This window comes from Panicum virgatum, chromosome 2K, assembly GCF_016808335.1.
Source record: "Panicum virgatum strain AP13 chromosome 2K, P.virgatum_v5, whole genome shotgun sequence".
Taxonomy (NCBI): domain Eukaryota; kingdom Viridiplantae; phylum Streptophyta; class Magnoliopsida; order Poales; family Poaceae; genus Panicum; species Panicum virgatum.
Genome location: NC_053137.1, coordinates 18,946,198 through 18,974,016, shown reverse-complemented (window position 1 = coordinate 18,974,016; position 27,819 = coordinate 18,946,198). Strand labels below are relative to the sequence as shown.

Here is a 27,819-nt window from a genome sequence, read left to right as displayed (position 1 = left end):
TCTAATAGTGCCACAGCAAACTATCACATAGAGGACAAAGGTACATACCCAGACTCTTCATTAGCTCCAGGGGGACCTCCTTTCCCTTAGTCGATGAGTTCTTGCCATCAGGAGGCGTTGTGGGTCCACCTTCTGGATCTAAGACCACTTCAGTTATGGTAGGACCATCTTCGGTTTTCTTTCCAGAGCTCCCAGCTGCGGACGAACCACCAGGAGGACCACGCACATCGCCACTAGCACATCTAGATTGCTCCCCAGCAACAGTTGGAGCCACGAACACCCTCCTAGCTTGGAAACAGAGCTGCCCAGTTCTAAAGGTTTGCTCACTGATAACCACCTGAAACACATACCTCCGCCCAACAAGGCTGCGGAGGGATGCTGGCAACAAAATTTGGTTGGATGAACTTTCTTCCACGAGGCCAGCGGCAGTCCGCCGCACAACCTGCTCAGCCACACCTCCAAACAGAAATATTTTTGCACGGCCAGTGTTGTCCTCGATAACCACATTTAGATTGTAACTAAGATACCAATATAAGGCACGTCAAAAATAAATTACAAGACGGGGATTTGGAAGGGAATGCAGTATCAAATTATAAGGGCTACCTGGGAATGACTACTGGCTTCATTTCATCACAGTTAGTACATTCAAATCCTTCAAAAGTTGGCTTTAGCCCTCCCTTGCACTTACTGCACCCTTTGTACCACCAACCATTTGTAACATCAATTTCTTTAATCTTTGCATCGCAAGTAAAACGGACATCCTGGTACACAAAACAAGGTAGAATTTGTTACTTTCACATAAAAACTTTACATGGACCTACCCTTAGAAACAGGCTTACATTGTTGTCGTGAGGATCCAAGGAGAGGAGCTCCGATATGCTTTTCCTATTAGATGTTGCATCGTCAATAGCGCCTGCAGCCGCACCACCATCCCCCGGTAGGAGCACGACCTCGGAACCTCTTCCCTCTAAGCTGCAAGCAGAATAAAGTGCACCTTAGAACACATATGCATGCAATACGTGGCAAAGGTAAATAACTGGGTGCACAGTAGGCAACCTAGCACGGAAAGCATTAACTTCAGGGGTATCAATGTTGATATACCACTTCGTTGCAGAACCGCTTGCACAAGTTGTAGCACCTATTTTTGCATTCAGTTTGGTGGGTTAGAACACAGCAAGGTGGGCCTGACACCCATAGTACATAACTGATGATTAGCAAGGGAAGTACTAATACCCACCAAAGAACGTCTTCACCTGCATCCCAGCAAAAATGATAACAACCGGCTCATCATTCCCAATGGTCTCAATAAGGAACTCATCCTCAAAAGATGTTGCGTGTTCCCCCCATAATGTTACGGGCAAAACCCGATCACTGCAACATTATGCTCATTAGAAACACAGGAACCCTAGAAACGTTGTAAATCAGCTTGGAGCAAACCTTAGATCACGTATCTCCACTGATCTCCTAACAGAAGAGCCATTCAAACCACTACTCTACACCACTAGATGGATGGTTGTAAGTTGACCAATAACATCTGTTGCCCAATCATTCAGGGTATCATCATACAATGGAAAATGCCCTGCCTAATGTAGAACCAAAGGCTGGAACATAAATAATTATTGAGGGTGCGTACCTACTAAACCATCTCCTTTCCTTCCCTTGTGATCTAAATCCTCAAAGTCAACGAAGTTAAAAAAGTAATGCGGCATATCTGTGGCCAAGTCAGCAGATAATTCCTCAACAGCCGATGTCAAGAAGATTGATTGTTTGTTGGGAACAGCGTTGAACTTCCTTACTTGCCAACTAACTTGAAAATTTTTTATCATATAAGAGCGACCTTCCACTAGAAGTTTGGCAAATTTGTTCATGTCTTTTTGCCCAATGGAAGCTGTAATGCCTATGCCCTGATGCACCAAAAATTGAAAATCACATAGCAACTACTAAGGAAAATATGTCAGATGCATATGTAAAGTGTCGTACCTCTTCATCAACTAGAACAAGTTCCATACCACTAAAAGACCTCCCCTTAGAGGTCCCAGATACCATCCACATCCTAGCAACTCTAACCCTAATGCACCAATTGTGTCTCGATGGATTTATTTGTGACAATAAGTTGTACTCCATCTGTTACCAGATCAATCAGCAAGGAAACAAATGAAACTGTTGTCAAATGGAGGATTGTGGTATGTGATATTTAAAAAAATATAAGATGCGGATGCACGCTAAGGGCGCTAGACATAAAGATATAGCCTAGATGGCATGGGGTGTGTGGAGATGAGAATGCATAGGAAAATTACCAAAGGGATCGGAGGATTTCTTTGTAGACAATATTTTGGGTAGCATTGGTATTTGGGTCTGTATCATCGTCAATTAGGATCCTAAGGCCCTTCCTAGATGTTACACGTGATATAGCAACATAGAGCTGACCATGGGAGAAAACTGGGCGTGGCAAGTATAGGCCAATATTCTGTAAAGTTTGCCCTTGGCTCTTGTTTATGGTCATTGCATAACACAAACAAACTGGAAATTGCCGCCTACTAAGAACAAATGGCCATTTAGCGCTTGATACATGCAAGGCAATCCGAGGAAGAAGTACCTTGTCACCAATGTGTGATCCAGTTATAATTTGAGCCTCCAATACCCGAGCACCTAACTGTGTTATTATAAGACGTGTACCATTGCAAAGGCCAGCGCTCTGATTTAAATTGTGCAGTAGCATGACAGGGGAGCCAACCTTAAGCATAAGCTTGTGATGAGGGATACCTTTAAATTGGAGCGAATTTAAGAACTCAACAGGGTAAAGCAAGTCTAGATTACCATTCTCCTTTGAGGATTCAACCAATGTATCTGAGCTGAGGTATACCTTTTCATTGCCTGGAACTAAAGAAAGAATACGGCTATTAATTTCGTCGATGGTGTCGTTCTTCGGAGCTATAATAGCCCTTTCCCTCAGGTAGGTTGGGTCTGAATATGATGCCCCCAAGTTGGGATAAGTAGAACTTATAATATCATCGATAGCAGAATCTAGTCTTGGGACTAAGATGTCACTTGGTATCTCAATCAGCTCCGAGTCCCCGTCATCAATCTCAGCGGTACCTTTTGTAGTACCATCACCAACACTCAATACCCAGTCACTGAAGTCTTTCACCTCCTTAGCTGCTAAACCACTCCTCCCCATCCCAAGTATGCGCATGTTGGTTGTAAGTTTTAGTATCTTAACATGGTCCCACAAATAAGAGTTGGTGATTGATGCATCAATTGTGTCTAGCCTATTACCACCCTCAACTACGGGCAGCACTTGCCGGAAATCTCCACCAAGTAACATTGTCTTCCCACCAAACATCCGGTCAGAATTTGAGGAGTCCAATTGACCAAGAATGTCACGCATACTACGATCCAACGACTCAAAACAATGGCGGTGAGTCATAGGAGCCTCATCCCATATTACCAGAGAACTCTGCACTATTAAATCAGCAAGGAAAGTACCCCTTTTAATATCACACATCGACGACTCATCAATAACAATGGGAATTTTAAATCGAGAATGCGCAGTACGGCCTCCAAGGAGCAAGAGCGCAGCAACCCCTGATGAAGCTACAGCAAGAACAATGTGTTTCTCCGATCGCAAGCGGGAAATGATTGCATTCCAAAGAAATGTCTTCCCAGTTCCACCATACCCATATACAAAAAAGCACCGACCAGTTTTCCCATAAACTGACTGTATGACAACATCATATATATGCCTCTGTTCATAGTTTAATTGGTTAATGAGAGTTTCATGCACATGCAAGAGCATTTCACTGTCGTAAGCTAATTCCTCAGCCATCAATCTATTTTTCACCTTGCTGCAAAGGGTTGGATCAGGATTTGGTAGGCCATAATCAGTCATTGAGGCACCATTCTTGACAATCTATCGAGTTCAAGTAGGACATGATTTCTCATATGTTCTTCTGGCACTTTATAACGAGGCAGGCCTACCATCTTTCTAATTTTATGGTGTATATCATCAGTGAAGTACGTATAGAACTCAGAAAATAAAGAAGGTGCATCACAAACAGAGCAAAAAAGTATTATAGTAACAAGCAACTGGTGCATTTGAGAAGCTGTACCCCAAACAGATGCTTCCTTGAGACATTCACGCCACTCATTGTCGTCACCAAGAAGTCCAGCAGCTTGACACGCATCCTTAAATGTTGGGTGCAGGACACCACTAACTATACGAAGGTCCTCATACGATGTAGCACCCTTGGCAACATTCAGAAGCATACGAAGGTAGTAGAGCTCACCACAGCTAGGATTGATATATATAGCCCTGCCGATCTTTCTAGATCCCTTACATGAATGCCATGCCTTAGCCTTTCTATTCCAAACCCATTTTGTTGGGAATTCTATGTATGTTAACTCTCGAGCAGCTGGGAAAATCGTATTAGCAGTAAACCACTCTGTTAATGTTGTCTGCATGTAACAAGGGTCATCTACAATATTGGCCAATGGCTGGTCAGCTGGGTACACAATACTATTCATCAAGGGAAGATGCACAGCTAACCTTTCCACTGCTGGCGTCCTAAAGTGGATATCAAATTCGAACATACGCCAGATAGCCTTGTGGGAGGATAAATAGCGACAATCAATGTATTCCCGGACCTCGTCAACATCATCAGGGTGCTTCTGCGCATTTACTGGCTGGTCACCAAGGCTGCTAATGGCTTCACCATGGGAATCACTACAGGGCGCACCAGCTCCAAAGGTCTCGATGACAGCCCTAGCACGGTCTGGACCTTTTGTAATATACTTAAACAGGTATTTGATTAGATGGGTTTTATTGCACCACTCCACATTTATATGGGCCCTAAACCGTTTCAATAATGCCAAATTATAGGGGACAACCCACCCATTATCAAGCCTGATTCCATATCGCTCAACGAAATTTGCAGCCTCAGGCCCGCGCCTGTACTGCACGAAACCATCCTCACCTACTACTGTGCTTGCTTCGTAACCCTTAGGGAAGAATTTTGAGCACCTATTGTTTTTCATGCACGCGCATTTTTTGTTAAGCTCGCCACAAGGGCCATGCACCATAAATTCATCGACAGTACTATAACCCAAAGGATCAACTGATTTATCCGGTATCTCTGCAGATATTATTGAGTCAATAAAAGAGGGGCGAGGGTCCTTTGTATTACCTTCAAGCCAAACCAAAATATGGACGTGAGGCAGGCCGCGCTTCTGAAATTCCACAGTGTAGAGCACTACGACCAAGAAACAATAGTAGCAATAACTCACGGCAGAGCACATCGTTTCAAAAAAAATGCATGTATGCATGCACATATACACCCAAACAATATATTCAGTGCCTTATTTTCAGCGACCACAGCGCAAGGCAGGTGAACAAAAAAGGTAACAAAGCGCGCGATACCAACAGGCCTACTGCCCACTCTCATACATTGGTGCGTCCTAGCATGGATTGGGGCTTTTGTAATATACTCAAAGATAATGGAGTATTTAATTGCAAAGCACAACAAAATATATGTGCCAAAAAACTGATACTCATACCTGCTTGCGCCTTCCCAAAGTAAGTGCCTTTCTTCAACTCAGAAAACAAGCTCGTCGACCTTTAATTTGAAGACTCGGCTAACTATGTCAGGTCTAGCGTCAGGCCTCTGCCCTGGAATAAATGCAAGAGCATCAGCTATTTCCTGCCACTTTGGATTGCAGGTAAAAGTAATAAACAGGTCTGGGGGCCCATAAAATCGACAGATTGCCATTGCATCCTGATAGTTCTGTATCATGTATCTTTTACTCCCAGTGAAGCTAGCAGGCAAAATAACATTTTTCCCAACATTGTTTCCATCCACATCACCCTTAAGCAGAGCATCCTCAATACCCTTGTACACCTCAGACCTTAGATTTTTGTTATTTTTTACAATGTATCTAAGCATGTTCTCCTCTACAGATGCATAAGCATCAACAATGTACTGCTGAAATAGCCGGTCACCGCGTATCAGTGTTGTTGCCTCGCATCTACGTTGCTGTAATCGGAAAGCATAATATTCAAGCATGGTAACCTCACCCCTAACTCCAACACGCAAAGTTCCTGAACGGTTATATTTAATTCCTAACTTGAACCCTTGCTCCCCATAAGGGAACAGGATTGGGTACTGTAAGGCCATATAGTTTGCATGAAGATTGCTGATTCTTCTAAGCCCACCACCTCTATCCTGAATGATTACGTCAGGACTCTTCTTATCTTCGGAGAAATCCCCTACTATTAAACCAGCTATCTCAGATCCTGCTAGTGCACTATACTGAGGTGCTTCTTTTGACCTATCGTGCAGGAGCCTAAGGCGTAAAGGCTGGACTTGGCTTCCTCCCAAAAGGTCCCTAGCTGCCCTAAATGATTTTACCAGCTCATTCGACTCGTCGAACATCCATACCAAGCCTTCAACAATTTTTTTATCAACTCCATCATCTTTATCGCACTCCCTGTCCCTCTCAAAAATTGACATTCGATTCTGAATCTCATTTTCAGTGTCAAAAATATAGAGTTGTGCATACACTGGGGGTTTACCCTCATCCGGTAGCAAAGAACCAATCCGATGATGGACCTGACCATTAATTTTGAACACATATGGCCCAGGTTCCTTATTTATACCAGTATCAATTTTGTCACCAAGTGATGTGAAAGCAAACATTGAATTATATGATCTTATGGACTTAATGAAGTATTTAGACAAAACATCACCGTGTGGATCCAACAACCCAGCCAGGAACTGAGGAGGATCCCTTTGAAACGGCAAGACAACTTTACCTCCACGACAACAAAGATGGAAACGAATACAGCCTCCTTCACCTGAGTAGGACCTTTTCACGCACTCCTGGTGCCAGAACTGCGCGCCGCAGTACTGGTACGCGTGCGCAGGAGGGCCGTAGTATGAAATCCCAGGTGTAAGGTAAACTGTACAGACATCAGGAGAATAGGTAAGCCACACAAACGATCACTCAAATGGTTCTTTTATGAGTGCCTCTAATAAAATAATCTAGGCTAAATATTCGCACCTTGATTTTCCGCCTGGGCCAGACACTTTCCTGCACCACGAATCAAAACCAGCGTTCACTAATAAATAGGGGAACCTATAAAGTGGACACAAAGAATCATTCAATTCACCTTCTTTCTTTCCCTGTCTTGTGGATCTTCGGCGAGCCTGCCTCCCACGAAATGTACCCTCAGCAGTTGCCACTGATGGAGAAGGGAATAAAAAATCTAGCATAACTATCAGGTCAATAAAATCAAAACTATAATCTTGGGGCATGAGAATGGAAACAGCAAAAGTCCATGGGCAGCTTTTTCGTGTTTCCATAATCACCAAACAAGTGCAGGCAACCTGCATGGATCCCACGCATACTGGTATTTGTGTTTGTAAAATTATTCCTTGCATAATTCGTTCCTTGCAGGGGAAAAAAACTCCTTGCTAGGAGGCCAAACAGGTTCTCTGTGCGGGATCGCTAAGCCCATTTCCATTATCTGGCGGACATCATTATCCCCAATCTTCCCTATTACAGGGCCAGCCTCAGGATTTTGAACATGGTATTCAAATTCTCACAAGGGTAAAAAAAAATTCATGGCTTAAATCCTGGTACCTGGCATCTATAAGTGAGTATAACATCAATTAGTGCAAATGGGCTATATAATATAAGAGGAACAGAATGAGTTATCTAAGTTGGATCAAACGCAACGATCAAACCAAAGTAATTAAAATAGGAGGCTTTGCAATCTCGTCACTAATATTCCAATCGAAGTAGGTAGCTGTATACTTTTAGTACCTATTAGGTACCTCTTATCACTAGTGCTCCATGATACATGACGAACAGGCCACCAGGAGTCAAATCGGAACCAACAAATTAGTACCTCCACCGAGACGCAATTCCTCGCTCGCGGTTCACAGCTTGGCTGCCGCTGGCCACCACGGAGGTGCGGAACCCCTGCGGCGGTGCGGCCTTAGCGGCTAGCGCACGGTGGCCGCTCGCCGCTCGGCTGCCGCCGGCCCTACGAAGACGCAGAGCCCCTGCAGCATGCAGGCCTAGCGCGTATGCGCTGGGACGCTTGAAGCTTGCCGCTCAACTGCCGTCAGCCGCCGCATAGACGGGGCTCCTGTAGGCCCAGCGCTCGCTCGGCCTCCGCCGGACACCCTCGTCGAGCCGAACGGCCGGGCGCTGCCCCCTGTGCAGGCAGCGCTGCTGCGCCAGGGACAAGACGACCGGGCCGGCCGGGCACTAGTTGCGGCAAGGCGGCGCTGGTGGGGATCGGTTGGGCTGGAGGCTGGCCAGGAGCACATTTTTTTGGGCTACTTGAGCCTGTGTGGGCCGGCGGGGGAGGTGGGCTGTTAGATTTTTTGGGCCAAAGTACAGACTGGAACACCAGAAGCCTGTGTTGTCGTATAATTTTCGTTTTCTCCAATCAAATACATAGGATATGCTGTATACATAAATTTGTTGGTAAAAAATCATGGCATCCAGTTGAGTACCCTTGTATTTAATGGGGCCCGCCACTGCCCTATCACCTTCCAGGAGCACCCGTATACAATTTCAGCTCTGTATCTGCTAAACTTTTTCCCCAAAATTCTACCCTCAAAAAATTCTATTCGAAAAGGTGGTAAACGTTGCTCTTTAATTTATTATTCCTATTTTGGGGTGCCCATTATTAATTTCCTGTGATCTCAACGCATAATATCTTGTTCGGTGCATGTGTACTGCACGAACACCTACGTATAGCAAGGGAAAAGATGAAACAACATGACGGTGCCAGCACACCTGATGTGCAGGTAGCTGCTTCTCTACAGCACCGTCTTTTCCTTGTCTGTTTAGACGAAGAAGCAGCATCCATATGGCATTTCTATACCTGTGTCAGAAGGCTGCAAGACCTACCTGCTAAAAAGGACGTCAAGAAGAAGAAGGACACAAATAAAAGGTAACCAAAGCAAATAGTAGAGCAAGGCAAGTCAAATAAAATACATAATTAGCAACGGAATGTATTAAACAACGGTAAATAGTACATAGTCAAAAAAACACGTGAGCTCTCTATAGAGGCCCCCAAAACGCACTTCTTACTCCGTCTCATAATTATTCATAACCCCTATTAGCACGGTAATTATACAAATTTTATTTCTACAAAACTATAGTAGGACCTTTATTATATCTCAGCAGTTGTCTACACAAATCACTTCTCTAGAATATGTCACTTATCTAGGATATTGCCGGTTCGAACTATATATGGCTGTATAGCATGCTATGTTAAGAAACGCACCGTTTAGCTAGACCAAAAGATCTTTGCAGCTGCCAATAATTCTAGTGGCTCAAGCGTGCACTATATCAAGACTGCGGGAGAGGGTGCGCTGAAGGGAGGGGTGCGATGAAAAGAAGGCAGCCCCATGCTTTTATAGCCAGGCGACACACTAGACATCAAGGAAAGTTACAGAGATGAACAGACGGGTGAGAAAATAGATACCTATATGCAATAGTGCACATTCATTAAATGTTGTGTTCTCCCTTGAGAACGGTTCTACCAAGCACACCAAATTTCACTGGCTTGATGGCAGCACCATCAATGCACAAGCTCACGTCGCTTTCAAAGTTTGGAGGAAGGTGGCAGCACCATCAATGCACAAGCTCACATCGCTTTCAAAGTTTGGAGGAAGGACGACATCAACTTGCAGACCAGCCTGACGCAGTACATCAACTTGCACTGGATGAGCACTCCCAACCTTCAGAGAAAGGAGAATGAGTTTATCTGAGTCGCACAAATTACATCGAATGGATCAGCTTCACGAGGCTAACGTGGACACGCTCGGAGGCCGCCGAAACGGCGCGGCCTCATACTTCTAATCACTAGTAGAAAATAAGCCAAAGGTCCACTTTAAAAGTACCGATATGAAAATGAACCGGTACCATAGGTTATGGTACCGGTTCATCTTCATACCGTTACTTTTGGGGTTGATGGAATCTATGGATGAGCCTTAGGTACCGGTTGGTAACACCAACCGGTACCTAAGGCTCACCATAGGTACCGGGTGGTAACTTTTACATTAGTACCGGGTGGTACCATCAACCGGTACCTATGTATGAGCCTTAGGTACCGGTTGGTATAGGTACCGGTTGGTGTTACCAACCGGTACTTAAGGCTCATCCAAGAGTTACTTCAAAAGTAAAATATCTCTCTTCCCATCACAAGTGATGTGTAGGTGAGATGGTAAAAAAAGTGCATGTGACGCAAGAAGTCACGAGTTCAAATCCCAGCCACCACCGCATGCATATTTTTTTAATAAAAATGAATGCCATTGGTACCGGTTGTGTTACCCGGTGCTAAAGCCAAGAGCCTTTGGTCTCGGTTGCGGGATACCGGTTGGAAAAACCGGTACCTAAGGCCCTATTCAACCGGTGCTTAAGGCCCTTTTTCCAGTAGTGAATGCTCATGAGGGTATGTAGAGCACAACGGCTACAGCTAGGAATGTGAGGTATCAGCAAGGTTCAGAGACCGCATATCGAAGCCACGAACAAGGCTGGCTCAGGCCCCAACTCCGATGGTTTGATGCAACTGTGCCTTTTACAAAGATGTGTTCTGCTACAGGAGGGGTCAAGACATTTGGTGGAAGCTCCGGAGTGAGGATGGGTCACCCTTCTTATCTTGCTTCTGTTTTGGAACAAAGTAAAATATATATAAAAGAAGAAGCAAAGTGTGTTAACAAATAAATGGAAAATTTTAAAGAGAACAGAAAAAAAACAAATAAATGTGTCAAATCCAAATAACATGTTCGAAAATGCTGGATTTCCTTTAGGCAACACGAAGTTTGATCCTAGGCTTCTATTCAAAAGGCTTGAAACTTAGGGGGGGGGTAGGGGGTGAAAGACCTGGACGCTTATATTAGGAAAAAAAGGCTGAAAACTTAGTGACCAGTCTGTTATGAATTGATAACAGTACAACGCCTTTGTATTGATAACAGTACAAAGCCTTAGTATAACTCCATTGTTTGCATTGCCACTGATTTTATCGGATCTCGTGTTTATATTAGTATCAAGTAATGGCAACATTATTTCTGGAGTACATATGCTACAGTTGCTAAATTCTACTATTATGCATATTAGTTTCAACATTGTTGCATGTATTCATGCTCCAGGGATGCTTCCATTAAAAAGATTTTGATTGATTTGTGACCTAATGCGTAGTTTAGCATTTTTTATAAGTTATTGTTAATTTTTCTTAAAGGCAATACCATTACAAAGCGACATAATTAAGTGTCTGAGCACCATTAATTATGCGGCTAAATAAAAGACAAAGAATATAATTTTCCCTGCATCTCAGGAAAATCACCGACAACTTAAATGTTTGAAAGTACTTTGTGAGTCACCGGTTCTATGATTTTAATAGTGGGTGAATTTATTACAAAAACATAGAGAGGAATTACACTAATATACTTACACTTGAATTGTAACAGTAACTCTGGTAATATTAGTCCTACACATCGTGAAAATAAGAAAGAAAACACTAAACAATCGTGCATAAAGTTTAAGGACCTTGATGGCGAATTGTTTATGTGTTAGTAGGTGGTTCAGAAAAATCAATGAACACATCTTCCCCACGTGCAGAGAGACAACACATGTACAAGATACGTATGAGCACAGGGCTTCATGTTACATGGAAGCACGCTCACTGAGTTTGAAACTGACGCAAATGTTATTGCTTGAGAATCACACATGTATACCATTCGCGTACGATGTACGGACGCATCATATATATATATATATATATATATATATATATATATATATATATATATATATATATATATATATATATATATTATTCCTATTGTAGAGCAGAGCTTCACCCCTTATGACTTGTATCTATTGCTACCAATGTTAATGAAGTATACCGGAGAGAAGCATTTCAGTCACCGATCACCAAAGAGATTCACACATGAATGAATCACCCATCGATTCATAACAATCATCCATTATTCCTCCCCACCTATGAATTGGATTGGACTCGACATTCCAGTAAAGCCCTGCATGAGCTAGTGCCGTCCACCAAGATATATAGTACGAGTGAGTGGGTCCTTAAAGTGGGCGGTTGAGTATCCAGCGTCTGAACATGGCAAAACACCTCTCCGGCTCGTACTCTGGCGCCGTGTGCCCAGCACCCTGCAATTCCCAAACCAATGCGACAGTCATCAGCAACATGGTATCTGGCGAAACTAAAGCTGAAATCAACAGAACAATCGTGCATGCTCTGCTACCTTGATCGTCGCGAATGTCATGTTGTTTGAATAGCTTATCGTGAATCTGCAAATCAAGAAAGCAAGAAGTGAAGATTTGGTCAGAACGAGTCAGCCCAGCAGTTAAGTACTGAAGTTAGCTGAAACAAGCGGAGGGCGCGCGGAGGAAAAAGACCCACCCGGCGGATTGGCCGCCGAGATGCCACGCCCTCCAGTCGTCAACGATGGAGAAGTTGAGCGACCTGACCCAGGCCTGGGTGCCCAGGTGCGGCACCACCAGGTCATGGTCGCCGCTGCAGCCATGACAGAAAAGAGTCATGCGCCATTCCATGTCATGACACGATTATATATTCAGAGTTTCAGACGACGGCATGGCACTCCTTAACGGGAGCAGAGATAGTATCACCTGTAGACCAGCGCGCGGTAGCCTCTGGACGTCAGGTTCCGGTGGTACTTGATGGCACTGCCGAGGTCGTTCGTGTAGGGCAGATCTTTGTCGTGGCATCTCACCCACTCTTCCACAGTTCCCTGATCAGTTCGCGGTACCTCACTATCTCAGTACTCACATCGAAATGAATTCTACTTTTATTGGAAATGTCACCTTGATCGGAGTAACTAGCGTAGGTATGTAGCTCACCTTCTTGATCCCGAGAGCTTCTTGGGTGCGTTTATCATTCGCCCAAAAATACGACAGATAATAGCCGTAAGTCTGCATACGGAACAGACAAGAATGACAGATATGAAGACACATACAGATAGAACGAATGCACAGAATAGAAACAGATGTCTTTTTTGCTGCACTGAGGCAGGGGTGCTTCGGATATGCGGACTCACAATGCAGCCAAATGGGGGTCGAGCTGGTGGGTGATTCAGCTTCCCTGTTCCCACCTCCTCCCCAAGGATCCTTCTACCATCTGAGGCGTCTGTCTTGCTGTCAACATTTGGTACAGCCGATGCGTAGACGCACTTGTCCAGCAGAACCTGGGCCTTCTCAACTTCGTTGATGAGCTGCATGAGGGCAGTTCAATCAGTAGTTCATCTGGAACTATCGGTAACCGGCAACCGAAGTCACTTGAAGCATGTATGTGCCTCCTCATCTCAGAGGAATTCAGAGGTACGAAACATACATTTCCAAGAAGTGAAGAATTGTTCTTACATCATTGAAAGTATTCATAGCCTGAGCACAGAGCGCATTTCCAGGGTCAATGTAGTCCTGTCCTTGGCAATGCGTCACTATTGTCTACATACAGATAAAAGAACTACACCGAGTTACAAAAACAGAAATGCATTACGACTTGTATCAATGTGGTGTCACAATTAAACTACAATAAAATTGTATGCAGATGGTAGCGGCTGAACTAGATGAGATTGGTTAATTACCTCGTAGAGTTGATCTGAAATAATACCAAATCCGTGAGCATAAGGTACTCTAGAGCTAAAATCAACAATTTCTCCTGTGCCCGGGTTGCCCGCTAGATAGCCCTAAGAGGATCGACACAAAATCAACCAGCAGCATATAAGGCAATGTCAGTGTGCAGAATATAAAATAGTCTGATATAGCATTTTCTTTTTTTGGAAAAAAAAATCTGATGGATACCTTCAGATTTGGAAGGGTCCTTCCTGCTTCAATACCTAAATAGGATGAGGTGCAGGTAGCTGATTACTTGGATTTTGCTTAACGAACGGCAAAAAATAATGACAAATTCATTGAAAAAATTAGAAGGAATTAGTACTTAGATTATTCCACAAAGTAGCGCACCCTATATGGTATGAGCAATTGAAAATTGAATTGCCAGCTATGAGGAATGAGCAGTACTCACTCCTGGCTGTGATGAGTGAATTGTCAACCGTGCGGTGTGATCGTGTGCTTGGTCTTTGGTTGTAGGTACACGGGCGTCAAGTGTCGACGGAGAGTTGCCGTGGAGGAGCTCAGGCCGGGCGGTAGCTGTGGCGTCCACTCCTGGATCGAGGGCGCAAGCAGAGACGGATGACGGGTTTCTTGGTTTGCGCCACAAAACCAACCAGGCGGACGGCGGTTGAAGATGCCAAGTCGTGGAGGCACGGGCGTCGGTCTCAGGACTGGCGAAGGAACGAGCGTCGACGGCGTCTAGGGCCTCGCTGCGGGCGAGGAGGTGACGGGCGTCGGGCGGCGTCTAGGGCCGTCAGAAGGCCGAGGCGGGAACGGCGTCTAGGGCCACGGCGTGGAGGCGGGAATCTTCCCGCGCATGGAGTTTTTGCGGTTTTCTCAAAACCGGCCACCTACCCGGGTTTCACGGACCTTCCAAAACCGCGAACCGGATCTTCATCGACGTGGCGGCATCGCGGAGAAGGCTTCGAGTCGAAGAAAGAAACTCCGCCGTCGGATGAGATCTTATACCCTTTCCGGTTTTGCCCCTACGGGCATTTTAGTGTACGAGTCAGGGTGGAGGTCATTTCTGGGAAGGGACCGGTCTGACCGGTCGCCCCCGAGGTCGTATAAATACATCTCACCTGCCCCCTTGGACAGGTGAGCCTCCAAGCCACTAGTCCTTTTCTGTTTTTCCTTGCTCCTCTCTCTGTTCTAGGGTTAGCCCGAGGTCTCCATGGCAAAGTGGTCAAGATTATAGCTAGGTCCACAAATTTGAGAAGGTGGATGAATGGGTGGAGGTCGAGCTCTTGTATAGGTGAATTCCTCTGTAAATCACGATGAATTTGAATGAAATTGAGGACCCTTTTGAGCAGCTCTCTTGTGTTCCCGCTCATCTTTTGTTCTTGGATTGATTTCCTCTCTTTTGGTGGTTTTTGGGATCAAAGCTTTCTCTTAGTGGGTTTAGGGACTCTGTGATTTGCATCTCGACCATCTAGCTTAGAGCTAAACCCCCGAGAATCACGAGTCCCTCTGATTGAGGTTTTTGGAGTTTTTGGAAAAACCCTCTTTTGCCTCTTTCCCCCTCGAAATTCTAGTGATCCTTTGCGTTTTGGGTTAATTCTTTTTGTGGAGAGGTTCGTCTCTCTCCCAGGAACCTCCCTGCAAATTTTGAGACCATTTGGTGATGATTTGAACGAGTAATCTTGAAATCACCTCGAGTTCACGGGCTGGAATTCTGTTCTGGGCAGAAGCGGTCTGACCGGTCGCAGAAACCGGTCTGACCGGTCGCAGAAACCGGTCTGACCGGTCGGAGCAACCGGTCTGACCGGTCTGGAATTTCAAATCCAGCCCGACCAGTCTGACCGCCCAGAGCGAGCGGTCTGACCGGTCCCTGACTGCTAGATCTGCAGTTTTTTTCGATCACTTCCGTGCTTTCTCTCGCTCATTCCTAGGGGTGATTTGTGTTTGTTTAGCTCTTCTATAGCTACTCCACACCTCATCTAGGATTTGAGGGTTTGTGGTGATTTTCGGGATATAGGCCGGCGGATCGATTTCGAAAGAAATTTTGATCGGCTCCCATTCACCCCCCTCTGGTCGTCAGTTTCGGTCCCTCAAGCTATTATATAGCAAAAGAGTGATAATCAATACCTTCTGAAATAATTTGCGCAAGAAATGGCACAATTTTTCCGGCGTAGGAGTCTCCACCAATATAGAAAGGATTCGTGAGGAACTGAGGGTGGTCATTAAACCACTGCATGCCGGTAGAACATACCAAAAAAAATAGCACAAACATCAAGAGAATACAATTAATTTTGTTAATATGTATTACACCATGATATATGTGCTAATATTATTGACGTAAAGCAAGGAGTCTAAACTGTACCTTGATGAGGAAGTCATATAGTTGTAGTGTGGATGAGATGTCTCCAACATCATAGCCTTTAGGTTCTCTAGAAAAGGAAAACCCAGCCCCAACCGGCGAATCGACAAATAGGATATGTGACACCTAGTGGGTGAGCAGAGTGAACGGCATAACAATCAGATAATGGTTCTCTCCATTGCACTGAAGATGAACAAGTATGTAGCCAGAAAATGTAGTAACCTGATTCACCGGCTACAATTTGAAAATGGATATGACTAAGATTTTAAACGCGATATATGGATACAATTTTAAATAAACCAGATAAATACTTGAGATTTTTGGCTCAAAGAATAAAATGCTCTGGATATTCAGATAGATGGTGCAGCCATTAGCTCCTTGATAATGTGCAACATTCATGTGGCTAAGGTGAATGGCTGGGCCGTGCTTCCGAGATGAAAATATGCCAAGAAAACAAGAAGCAAATCAAGGAAAAAATTCTCAGAAAGGGACACGTGCATCATCAGATAAAAGTTGTATGGACAATTTTATCCGTGTGGATGTCTAGACCCAACGGCCCCCTCATTTTTTTTTTGCGATCTACAGTATTCAGTTTTGAAAGTCCCCAATCTTTATAACCAGTTTTTGTGCTCTCTCGAATTCTAACTTAAGGCAGGACATCCATGGATGGCCAAGCCTTTCTTTTTTTCTTTTTGAAAAACAACCAAGCTTTATGCAAATAATAATAGGACTGTACAAAACAATAGAGAATTCGAGAGGATAAGGACATAAGGTGAGCACATCACCTCATTTTAGTTTGTCAGTATATTTTAAAGACAGGATGAGAATCATGTCACTATCATTCTGTCCTTTTGCACTAGTACCAAGATCTTTTTGAAAACAACTCCTGGAACTGAGAAGCGAATTCGAAAGTGAAGCGAGTAGTAGCTGAAAGGGGCGGAGGAGCCGAGCACCTTGGCCCACGAGTTTTGATTGTACTGCAGGCGCGGCAACGTGCCGTCGTAGGGCTCTACGACGAACCTGACGGGACCTGCTTGAGCAATCATCAGTCAGTTGCATCGATCCAGGCACGGATTGATAATTCTAATAGTGTGTTTAGTTCCGGAGTGTAAAGTTTTTAAAGTACACCGACACACATTTATAATATTCTATCTGTAAGTCTATCTGTAAGCTGCCAGCAGAATTTATTAAACCTAATTAATTCATCATTAGTAAATGTTTACTGTAGCATCAAATTGTCGGTGCAATTCAGTTTAAAAGATTCGTTGCGCAATTTACAATTATTTTTTATTTTATTCACATTTAATATTCTATATATCTAAATATTTGATGTGATGTATTTGGCAAAAAAAAATTAGAACCTATTCAGGGGCGTGGTGTCGTGTGCCTACCGATCTCGAAGGCGAGGCCGCTGAAGACGGAGCAGCGGTCGCCGCCCGTGAGCCAGAGGAGGAAAGGCGCGGAGGCGCCGGACTCGGACTGGACGAAGTAGTAGAAGAGCGCGGCGCCGTTCTGCGCGTCCACCTCCACGTACCTTATTGCAGAGATGGCAGCTTCAGAGCAGCGATAGGAGGAGGAGGAGGAGGAGGAGGAAGAAGAAGAAGAAGAAGAATGGTGCGCACCCTGTTTCGAGGTGGAAGGGGAGGGGCCCGTCGAAGCCCGGGAGGCTGGTCACCACCCGCCCGGAGCCGGAGGAGGCGCAGGCGGCGAGCAGGAAGACGACGAGGGCGCAACGGGAGCAGAGGCGGTCGCCGGGTCCGGCTGGCCGGAGGCGGTCGCCGGGTCCGGCTGGCCGGAGGCGGCGCTGCCGCGGCCCTGCCGCCGCCGGCGGCGTCATCATCGATAAGTCGCGGCTGCGGGGATAAGATCGAGCAGCCGGCGGCGTCATCATCGATAAGTCGCGGCTGCGGGGATAAGATCGAGCAGCAAGGGTGGGTCATGGATCGACGGGGCTCCTCCAGGCTATTTAATTTGTTGCCGCCACGTGCACGTACGGGAGCAAGAAGAAGATGGATGGTTAGATGAACGACGTTGACGCCGGTTACCAGTCAAACCGGTCCGGTCCGGTTCCGGTTCCGGTTCCGGCCGGTACCCAACCGGCCAAAATTCAAATTTTAAATTTGAATTCAAAAAATGAAAAATTCCCAAAAAATTCCTAAAAATACTTCAATGTGTGATGAATCTAATGGTGTCAAATTTTCTCAAAAATTCATTCATTTAGTATAGTTTGTGGGAATTTAAAGTTAAATCAAAAAAGAAAAAGAAAAAAAATGGGCCGGCCCATGAAGGCCCACCGATCAAACCGGTCAAACCGGCCGGTAAACCGGTTGCACGGGAGCTTTTGAATTTCAAACCGGTCAAACCGACCGGTAAACCGGTAAAACCGGCCGGTAAACCGGTCAAACCGGTCGGTAAACTGGTCGGAACCGGTTGCACGGAAAAATTTGAATTTAGATTTGAATTTAACCGGTTTCCACCGGTTACCGGCCTAACCGGTCCGATAAACCGGTACCGGAGGGCGGCGGTAACCGGCACGGCAGCGCGCGGTGCGCCGGATGTTTGGTGGATCGAGCTCGAGTTTCCCCGGCTTGGCTAGCACCGAGCGCCAGCCATCCGTCGGAACAATAAAGTATCCATTACCAAAGGCCGGGATACGTAGAGGTAACAGACGGAGGTAGGTGGCACCGGCCGCCGCCGCCGCCGTCGCCGTCTATAGGAAATTTAACACGTTCTTTAATTTAGTGCTACTAAAATTTAGTCCATTCCTCCGGTGCTATTGAAAGTTTAGAGACTGTTCGGCTTGCTGTTTTGGATGGGCTTATTCCTGTAGCGGCTGATTTATGTGAGAGGCTAGGTACTGCAGCGGCTGATTAATGTAGCAACTACACGTGGTATAGGCTCGAAAACACGCGGGAGTGCGTACAGTGAATCAGCCGAAATAAGATCAGTGCAGCCGAACAGGCGTTAATCTCAACCCTTCCATTGCTTTGTCTGGAACGCGCGGCGCGGACCGGCCGGGCGCCGTACGCAACTTGGGGATGGTCTGCTAGCCCGGCGCCACTGGCGGCGTTCGCGGGACGGGGAGCGCGGAGGTGCAGTCGCTGTGCATGGGGATTGGGGAGGCTGGCTGGGAGCGGGGTCGGCACCATAAAGCAAGAGGATTTAGACCCGGTTTGGTACTGTAGCGCACTGTGCGGCTACTGTAGCGCTCCGGAGTCGGAGCCGGTGGGGCTAAGTTTTTTTGGGCCGTAGAGAGCAGCAATTTAGATATTATTCATCGTTTGAATGCTGAAATATAAGCACATATGCTTAAACTTGTGACTCTAATTTGGCGATGGACAATTCCCATTTATACATATCAGCATTAGGCTTGACTAGTCAGGTTCTTCTGAATATATATGGAGTAGAATTGAAATGTAACATCCCTAGAATAATTATAGGTTCACCATGACATCATATGCATCATCAAATATTTTCAAGAAAGGGTTATCTGGATAAACCCGGAGTTTCCGGGCTAGCAACCTAAACCCGAAGTTTCCGGGCTTATATCCGGAGTTTCCGGATTTGGCAAGATGGGTGCGTGTCAAACTCGCAGAACTTCGACGCCACGTACCCCACTTGGGCCCACGCGTCAGCCCGAGCCTCACCAACACCAGGGCACCCTCCCAGCTCTCTCTCTCACTCCCATTCACTCCACAACTCTCTGTCACCCTCTCCCTCTCTACTCCAAGCCATGGAGGAGCTTCACCCTCTCATCCACCATTGAAGCCCCTCCACCTCGCCGGAGCATCGTCGGAGGATGCCGGAGATCGACGCCAACGAGCTGCATCGCCTCGACTTCATTTTCTTCCTTGGAGCTAGGAGCTTCCCCAAACTTCACCTCCATCTTCTTCCTCCTCTTCCTCAAGCTTCAAGTAAGAAGAACGACCTCGAGCTTCACCAAGCCCTCTACACCATCTTGAAGCCCTTGCCGGTGTTCCACTCATCGCCGGTGAGCTTATCCCATCCCCGATCTACTCCCATTGCCATTTGGAAGCCATGAAGCTCTCTAGAGCATTTTCACCATAGATGACCTAGATCTTTGAAACCCTAATGCATGCATATTTTAGATACCAAGATAGACTCCCCACACTCCCAAGAACCTCTAGAAACAAACCCCACCTCAAACCATGGCCGGAATCACCGGCAATGGTTATTTTTCCCTTTTCTACACAAAGAAACGCAGAAAAACCTGGAGTATCCGGGGCTATACCTGAAGTATCCGGGTAACCCGGAGTTTCCGAGTTTTAGCTGTCCGGACTATCCGGACACATATCCAGAGTATCCGGGCACCCATAGAACACATCCCACTTTTAATTGTTTAATTACATTGCACTTACCTATGCCTAATACATATGTGTACTATATGTCTAGCCTCTTTTAGCATGGTTTTGCAATGTTAACACAAATTTTCTCATATCATTTGCATATCATTACAATCATTCATGGCATAGTTATTTATCAAGCATCATTGCACTCGTGTTGAGACCGTGACACCGGAGCAAGAGGAGGTTGAGCCGGAGATTGTTGGAGACGATACTTCTGTTGTGAATCAAGGCAGGCACCTATGCATCTCTTACACCCTATTTTGGATCAATGAAGTATATGTGTCTTGTTTGTGCATAGTTACTATATGTACCCTTATTTGCTTAGAACCTAATTGATGCATTACCAACCTTGCTTAGGATATTCCCTCATAGTTGAGTATGTTTGTTAGGTGTCACGAATTATATGCTTAGCCATGCTTAGCTTTGGTACAAGACGAGAGGTGGCAAGGGCACCACCACTCGCGAGCTATAGGGTGTATATTTAATTTCACATGATTCGTCAAGAATGGATAAAAGTTGAGCAACTATGAAGGATGATTCGGACTTGGGCAAGTATGGTAGGGCCATTTTGGGATGGAGCTTAATTGGTTAGACTTGCTTGAGTTGATTAAGGACTAATGCATAATCGCTTTGATACTTGATCACCTTTCCGTACAAACCACATACTTTATAATGGGACGGTAAGCCAACTAGCATGAGTCACACCTTGCTTCGATCGGATTTGGTGCGAGTTGTGATGGAGTGTGATCGGCGAATCCGGTGCACTTGTCCTTCCCGACCGTTCGTTCATAGTCGGTTGTGTTTGTGTGAAAGGTTGAGGTATGAATCAACACTTATCCTTGGCCATGGGTATGGTCGTTGGTCTTGTTCTCGTGTGGGAAAAATTGTACACCCCTGCAGGGTTTTTAATCTATTGCAATAGCCGCGCTCTCGGTCATTGAGTATGCTCTTGTACTTTGACTTTAACGTAGAGTTACCGAGGAAGTTCATGGAAGATTGAGCTTATGATTCATGATCACTTTACTTATACAATTGTATTGATGTATGTTGTAGAGATCATAGATGCTATGTCTTTTGCTTATTATAACTTGATCAAAGTAGATACTTTTTATGCAAAATTAATTACCATGGCCTATCCTTGCTACTAACCAAATGCATTCTCCTTTAGGTCGGGCTAATATATACCTATATCGGATAAGATCTGCGAGTACCTTTTATACTCATGGTGCTCTCGTTAAAGTTATTGCAGGTGAGACGCAGCCAGAGGCCGTCTTTGGGTACTTCTACCCCGCGGACGGAGGTGCGGATGAGGAGTAGATGGCCGGTGGCTATTAGAAGGTCACTATCGACATATAGTGTTAACCTTCTTATTATGTACTATGTATGGAATGAGAGCGATGTAGAACTTTCCGGTGCAAAACTCTAAGACTTGATGTTCTTGTACTTGAACCTTTTTTATGTAATCTAAACTCGGTGTACGGTTGTGCTTGTGTGATGATGTCGATATGTTGTGCTAGTGGAGTGTGTTTAAATCCTAGGCGGTGCTCATGACACATTTCAAGGACTACCGGAATTGGTCCTTTTTAATCTAGTTGATCAATGAATGATGATTTGATTAAACGGGATCAACTTTTACTGGTTCCTCACATGAAAAATCTGATATTATAAGTTATCGATATTATAAACTTTTGTATTTTGAATTCGAAATACCCAACTCTAAGATACTCGGCCAAGGTGCTGCGGGATGACCCATGTCGTCATCCTCACCACCACCAATGTCAAACGCAATAATGGTACCCGCCACAACCGCAATGCAAATGGATGTGATGGATCCAGCCCCTGCTCCTGCTCTGTTCATTCAGGCTCCGTTTGGGAGGGGCTCCCGGAGGGGCGGAGCTGGAGCTCGAGCACGTAGAACTGTGGAAAGCGGATGGAGCAACAAGAGCACTAAAAAAAGCTTCGGTTCTCACGAAACTCCTCCGCTGGTCGCCGGAGCCGGCGATGGAGCCACCCGTTTGTTGCGGCTCCGGATGCACCAAACGGGCCCTCACTAGGTTCCAGAGAGGCCAGGACAAGGAGAGACGGACGGATGGTGCCTGGCGCGAGGAGCTGGAGCACAGCAGTTAAGGCACGAGAGACGACAGCGACTGGAGGTGTTCCCACAGCTCTGACCGACGGTGTCCCAGCTTGTTTTGGTTAGTAGCTACAGTACCATCACATTACCACTAGTTCGCTGCATTCAGCGAGTGTTTTCCTTTCATACCAAATCAGCACTAGCTAGCTAACAATATTTTTCTCTCACAACAAATCAGCACCAGCCACCAGTCACAGTGAATAGAGGCAAACTATAAGTAATCGAATCTCTACTTGAAGTATCTGCTACAGTAACAGGCCGATGCAGTATATATCCTCTCACAAAACTAGTAGCTACAGGGAATCAGCCGGCGCTTATATCGTTCACGAGAAAAAAAATGCCTATTTCGGCTGACCACATTTCATCACGGCTTTCACGCGCGTGACTTGAGAATTGCTAGTGAGCAAAAAAAACATTTTTGATAAATGTGAAAGAAACGAAACGATGTTAAATATGGGGAAGAATACTGGCATCACAACGAACAAGTACACTGTATCTTTTTTTTCTTTTTCCCTTTTTATACTAGACTGGATTAACCACAGCTGACGGTCGTGTGGAGTACACTGTATCTTTCTTTTTTCTTTTTTTTAGACAATTATACACCGGATTGAAGTATTGAATACAGCTGACGGTCGTAGTATGGGGACAACTAGCATCAGCTACTTCGAACGGCTCCACGAGTGCGTGAACCCCCACAGCTGCACCAAAGAAATGCCAGTGAGGTCAACAATAAGGCAGGCCAAATCACGTGCAGAAATGAAAATAATGCCTTCGTTGTGCTGTGGCTGGTGCTGATTTATTGTGAGAGAAAAGTATTACTGGCTGGCTGGTGGCTGCTGGCTGGTGCTGGTTCGGTGTGAAAGAAAAACACTGTTGGCTAGATGAAGCGAACAGAGTGAATGTGTGTCGGCGCTTGCAAAATGGAAATCAAGCATGTCGAATTTCCCATCTGAATAGTGGTTTTCTCACAGTTCGCTAATTCAAACTAGATGGAAGAGAAATGTGAAGGTGGTTCGCTACTTCCATTTCTGACCCGTAACATCTTCAAATATCTACATTGGTCACCTCTAATGATGTGCAAACATTTACAGTTTGATTGTATTTTACTACACGGATGTACACACGCATTGCAATAATAAACTTGTGGCCAAAGTATGAACTTTTAACTCAAGCATTTTTTTGTAAAACACCCTTTAATTTCTGCTGCATTTCTTACATGTAATATTAATGAGTAGAAGACTAGTATGACTATCACATCCGAACCTTTTTGGTGTAACTCAAATTAAAAATACCTTACCTCAACATTCTTTAGTTCAAACTCTGGAGTATACGCCAAGCATGAATTTCCAAATGTATCGCATGATCCACTGCTTCCATGTAACCTATTCAAACAGGATTTAGATACCATAAGGATACATTTCTCCACGAACCGAGCAAAAGTATGCCAACATAAGATAACTTACAAATCTTCATCAACACACAATGCGAAGCTTCCACCACCTCCAAACGCCAAAGCATCATTCAAGCACAAATAGTAGAATCTGTTTTTACCTGGATATGCATTCAAATAAGCTCTTTGAACCAATAAAAATATTTTTATATATTATTCTAGTGTAAAAATTCTGAAAAAGGGTGGAGGCATATACAAAGTTGACAGTTCATTAAATAGTAAATGTCAAGTTACATTGAAACATATAAATTTGTGTGATACTGGATCAGATTGCCTCATTATCTTGAAAGCTCTGTTAGCATGCATTTTAATCTTCCTATCCCACTAAGCAGTGGCTCGAGTGAACTGGTATTGTGCAAGATGTCTAGGGACAGACTATGTTGAGAGTAATGTTGACAGACACTAGACACAACAAGAAACAGCTGCTGGCCTGTGAAATAACTCAATATTTTTTTGAATACTCTTCACAAGCTGCTCATTACACATGTTTTTCCCATAAATTCTTATTACCAGTTGGTCTGAAAAGTCTAGGTTCACCATGTATTGTTGTGAAAACAAACGTCTGGTTTGTTCCCTGGTCCACAAGAGCAACAACAATAGTTACTATCCAAGATGGATGAAACTTAGCAATCTTCATGCACATGCAGCATGACTTGTATTTATTATGCACGAGTACAGTGTGCAATTTCTTTATGGCTGACCTGGTATTTCCTTTTCTCTGTAGGCCGCAAAGGACTGTTCAATAAGCCACCAAACACAGCCCCTTGCATATCCCCAACAATCTAATGAAAGAGGAAATATGGGAAACATCGTTAAAAAAAGAAACATGGATTCCACAAAAAAGTATCGCATGAGTAACAAACCCTTGAAATGGCAAATACAAGTAGATAGTTGGACATACCAATAGGCATGGACCCTGAATATTCTCAGTTTTACGAAGAAGTGTTCTTAGAGATATCCCATGCTTGCAGGTGCTGCACTTCATTTGTTAAAACAAGAAAGAATTACAAAGTGCGCGGATAAGCATTAAAAAAGGTATTTTCCGAGAGAAAACTGCAAAGCATGACAGGCTGATTAATATTTTACCTATATAGCAATACCCAGTGGCACCCCTTTAAGGTCCCAGGGAGAGAAGAATCAAAGAAGGCAAACAGTTTTGGAGATACAAACATAGACTTTTCAGTTAGATAATGTAGAGTGCCTGCACAGTCTGAAGTTGATGTTTCCTCATTTACATTTGAGTTTCCCACAGATCTGTATGACTGGTGGACCTGGTTCTTACTAGACTCTCCATGCCTTTCATCTCTCTCACTTTCGGACCCAGACTCCTCACTCAATTCCTGTGGCAGATCTTGCCATGTGAATTCACTCCCTCTCCATCTCTTAGGAAGTGATTCAGGAGGTAATGGTCTCAATGTCCCTGAACAAGGTGAATTCTGCTCAGGCCCCGTGTTTGAGGTTGGTAGAAGGGAAAATACATAAGAAGATAACGACGACTTCTTTGGGGAAGTAAAATGTTCTGCTGGGAGAGATATTGCCTGAAACAAATTCAGGTTATTATAATGTCCAAAAAGAAAAAAGTAAAAGATGTGTTATTGAAACTAAAACAGATAAGTGCTTAATGAAAAATTCATCGACATCTGCAAACTAAAAGTATCAAAATTACAGATGATCCACATAAGCTATAGGGCGTACCCAGTGCCGTAGGCTTCCCGCACTATACATTCAGGTTAATTTCGTTCTCCCAACAAATATTGACAAATCATTTGATGTAGCATGGAATGCAATGTTGTACACATAACTGCTGACAAATGATAGTTGATAAAGATAATAGATCTACTAACTACTTAAAATAACTTAAACTAGGAAACAAACTGGCATATCAACATGGGACGGCTAACATGGGTTTTGTATATTTAACGGCCCTGTGCAACTTTGTCAAAGAAAACTTTCAGGCATTTGAATGATACATTTAAAGTTCAAGGGGTCTGATTTCAGATCAATGCATGGTTCATATGTTCTTTCACTGAACACAAACTTACAAACTTATTCAAATGGATCGAACATTGAAAATCTGATAAGTGCAGTATCTGAGCTAATCCATCCAGGCATCGAGGACTTTTCAGTCGAACTCATGTGGGCCACAAAGATCTCATCCTCATCCATAGGGAGAGGACTTAAGAGATCACACATGAATTATTGAGAAAAATGTTAGCATGGTTACCCTGAGCGGTGAACTTTCAAGCATCGGAGTGAAGACAAGACAATGCACAACAATGCAGTAGTAAAAGAGGCAATCGCTCTGCACCCCTCGCGTTGCAGCATTGTGCAAATGCACATCCAAATCTGCACAGGCAGGCGGCAGCAAAACAACATGGTTTGTCTTAGCTTATCACACGGCGCGGTTCCAAGGAGCCTCATTTCGCCCAGGAAACCCACACCCCAACTCCGAACGTAGTAACAAGCCCAGGAGATCACTAATCGCCGACGCAACAGCCACGGAGCTACATCATCCGCAACGCCCGCAATTCGTGACGGGGGAAGATGAAAAATCGATTCTTTGGGCCTGATTCGACAGCACGGGTCCTCCAAGATCCCACCTTCCGCGAGATCCCAACTCCCCCCGCACCAACCACCGTCCACCGATCGACCCCGCAGAAAAAGGAAATACAGGGATGGCACCGGCGCAATGCGATTGGCCGGGCGCGGGAGGGGGTAGGGGGCGAGGGGGGCAGATCTCACCTCCGGCAGCTGGACGGCGGCGGGGCCCGGGGAAGGGGAGACGGGGGAGTCGGCGAGGAGGCGGGAGAGGCGGTCCGCCACCTTCTCCTTCCACGCGAGCATCGCCTCGCTCCGCCCAGCCTCACGCCCGCCCACCTGCCCGCGAGACGCGCGCGGCTCGTGGACGGAGGGCGACAGGCGACCGCGCGAGCTAGAGCGGCGGGAGGACGAAGCAAAAGGAAGGAAGGTAGGATGGAAAAGGGGGGCGGAGGGAGTTTGAAGCATCAAGCCTGGGTCGATCGATGGCGCACGCCGCACGCGTGGAGCAAGTTAGGCCTGGCGCCGCACCACGCCGGCCGTCGCCGCGACCGCACGCGGTTCACGGCACGGCACCGGCGGGAGGGGGAAGCGGGGTGGTGGGCCGGCGCGCGGTCGGGGAGACGCGTCAGCGGTCAGCGGCCGTCCAAGCGCGTGCATCGCCAACGGGTGAGATGGGGTCAGCGTCCGTCAGCGATCGATCCCGCGAGCTACTTGCCTGCCCCCACCAGTCAAACAATGCGAAATGTTAAATGCCATTTCCAATTATTTGTTCTTCGTTCTGAAATATAAGACATTTAAATTTATTCTAAATCGAACTGTCGAAGAAAAGAGTAATCATATTTTAAATGTCGAATGAGAAATCTATAATCATATATATATTTATAATTTACTTATTTGATGTGTTAGATGTTGATATTTTTCTCTATGAATTTGATCAAACTTATATCGCTTTGACTTAAGACCAAACAAAATGTCTTACATTTTAAGATGGAGTATATTGTAGATTTTTTTGTATGAAATATGTGGAGAAGTTCCATTTTGGGAATTACTATTTACCATCGTCCAAAGGGAGTATTTGCGAAATTGAGAGTGGTTTTAAATCATTATTTTTACAAGGCTACCACTAAGATTGCTATTCGTAATTTTTCATGGCAACTGTTGGGAAAGCTACCTTCCCTATGCATTGACCGAAGGTTGGATGTTAAATTATTGGAATGCCAAAACATAAGCATGCTAATTTTTTACGAAAATCTTGGTAAATTTAGAATAACACTTGATTAGGTGGGCTGCTTTTTTGACCTTCAATTAAATGAGTATCAAAATTTATAGATTT

The 27,819-nt window shown here is 45.0% G+C and overlaps 3 protein-coding genes and 1 pseudogene across 3 annotated transcripts; all 4 read right to left on the bottom strand.

Annotated features, from left to right (window-relative positions):
• Position 1: 1 nt before the first annotated feature.
• On the bottom strand, positions 2 to 2,206 carry LOC120695178 (annotated as a pseudogene).
• Positions 2,207 to 2,293: 87 nt separating this feature from the next.
• On the bottom strand, positions 2,294 to 3,889 carry LOC120695177 (ATP-dependent DNA helicase pif1-like). The gene has a single exon (XM_039978481.1). It carries the CDS (start codon positions 3,887 to 3,889, stop codon positions 2,294 to 2,296), a length of 1,596 nt encoding a protein of 531 aa, XP_039834415.1.
• A 7,985-nt stretch (positions 3,890 to 11,874) lies between these two features.
• Positions 11,875 to 17,953, bottom strand: LOC120670071 (serine carboxypeptidase-like 7). The gene is made up of 14 exons (XM_039950061.1): positions 17,617 to 17,953; positions 17,386 to 17,528; positions 16,948 to 17,024; positions 15,998 to 16,120; positions 15,763 to 15,865; positions 13,864 to 13,898; positions 13,647 to 13,748; positions 13,423 to 13,506; positions 13,101 to 13,274; positions 12,904 to 12,975; positions 12,673 to 12,794; positions 12,446 to 12,559; positions 12,288 to 12,333; positions 11,875 to 12,192 (listed from the first exon to the last, which is right to left on the bottom strand). Exons 1-14 carry the CDS (start codon positions 17,883 to 17,885, stop codon positions 12,109 to 12,111), a joined length of 1,548 nt encoding a protein of 515 aa, XP_039805995.1. The 5' UTR covers positions 17,886 to 17,953; the 3' UTR covers positions 11,875 to 12,108.
• Positions 17,954 to 22,895: 4,942 nt separating this feature from the next.
• On the bottom strand, positions 22,896 to 27,084 carry LOC120670065 (oxidation resistance protein 1-like). Its single transcript, XM_039950055.1, has 8 exons — positions 26,688 to 27,084; positions 25,032 to 25,483; positions 24,847 to 24,919; positions 24,647 to 24,727; positions 24,456 to 24,519; positions 23,959 to 24,046; positions 23,793 to 23,877; positions 22,896 to 23,193 (listed from the first exon to the last, which is right to left on the bottom strand). The coding sequence occupies exons 1-8, from the start codon at positions 26,949 to 26,951 to the stop codon at positions 23,155 to 23,157; spliced, it is 1,146 nt and encodes a 381-aa protein (XP_039805989.1). The 5' UTR covers positions 26,952 to 27,084; the 3' UTR covers positions 22,896 to 23,154.
• Between the last annotated feature and the right edge of the window lie 735 nt (positions 27,085 to 27,819).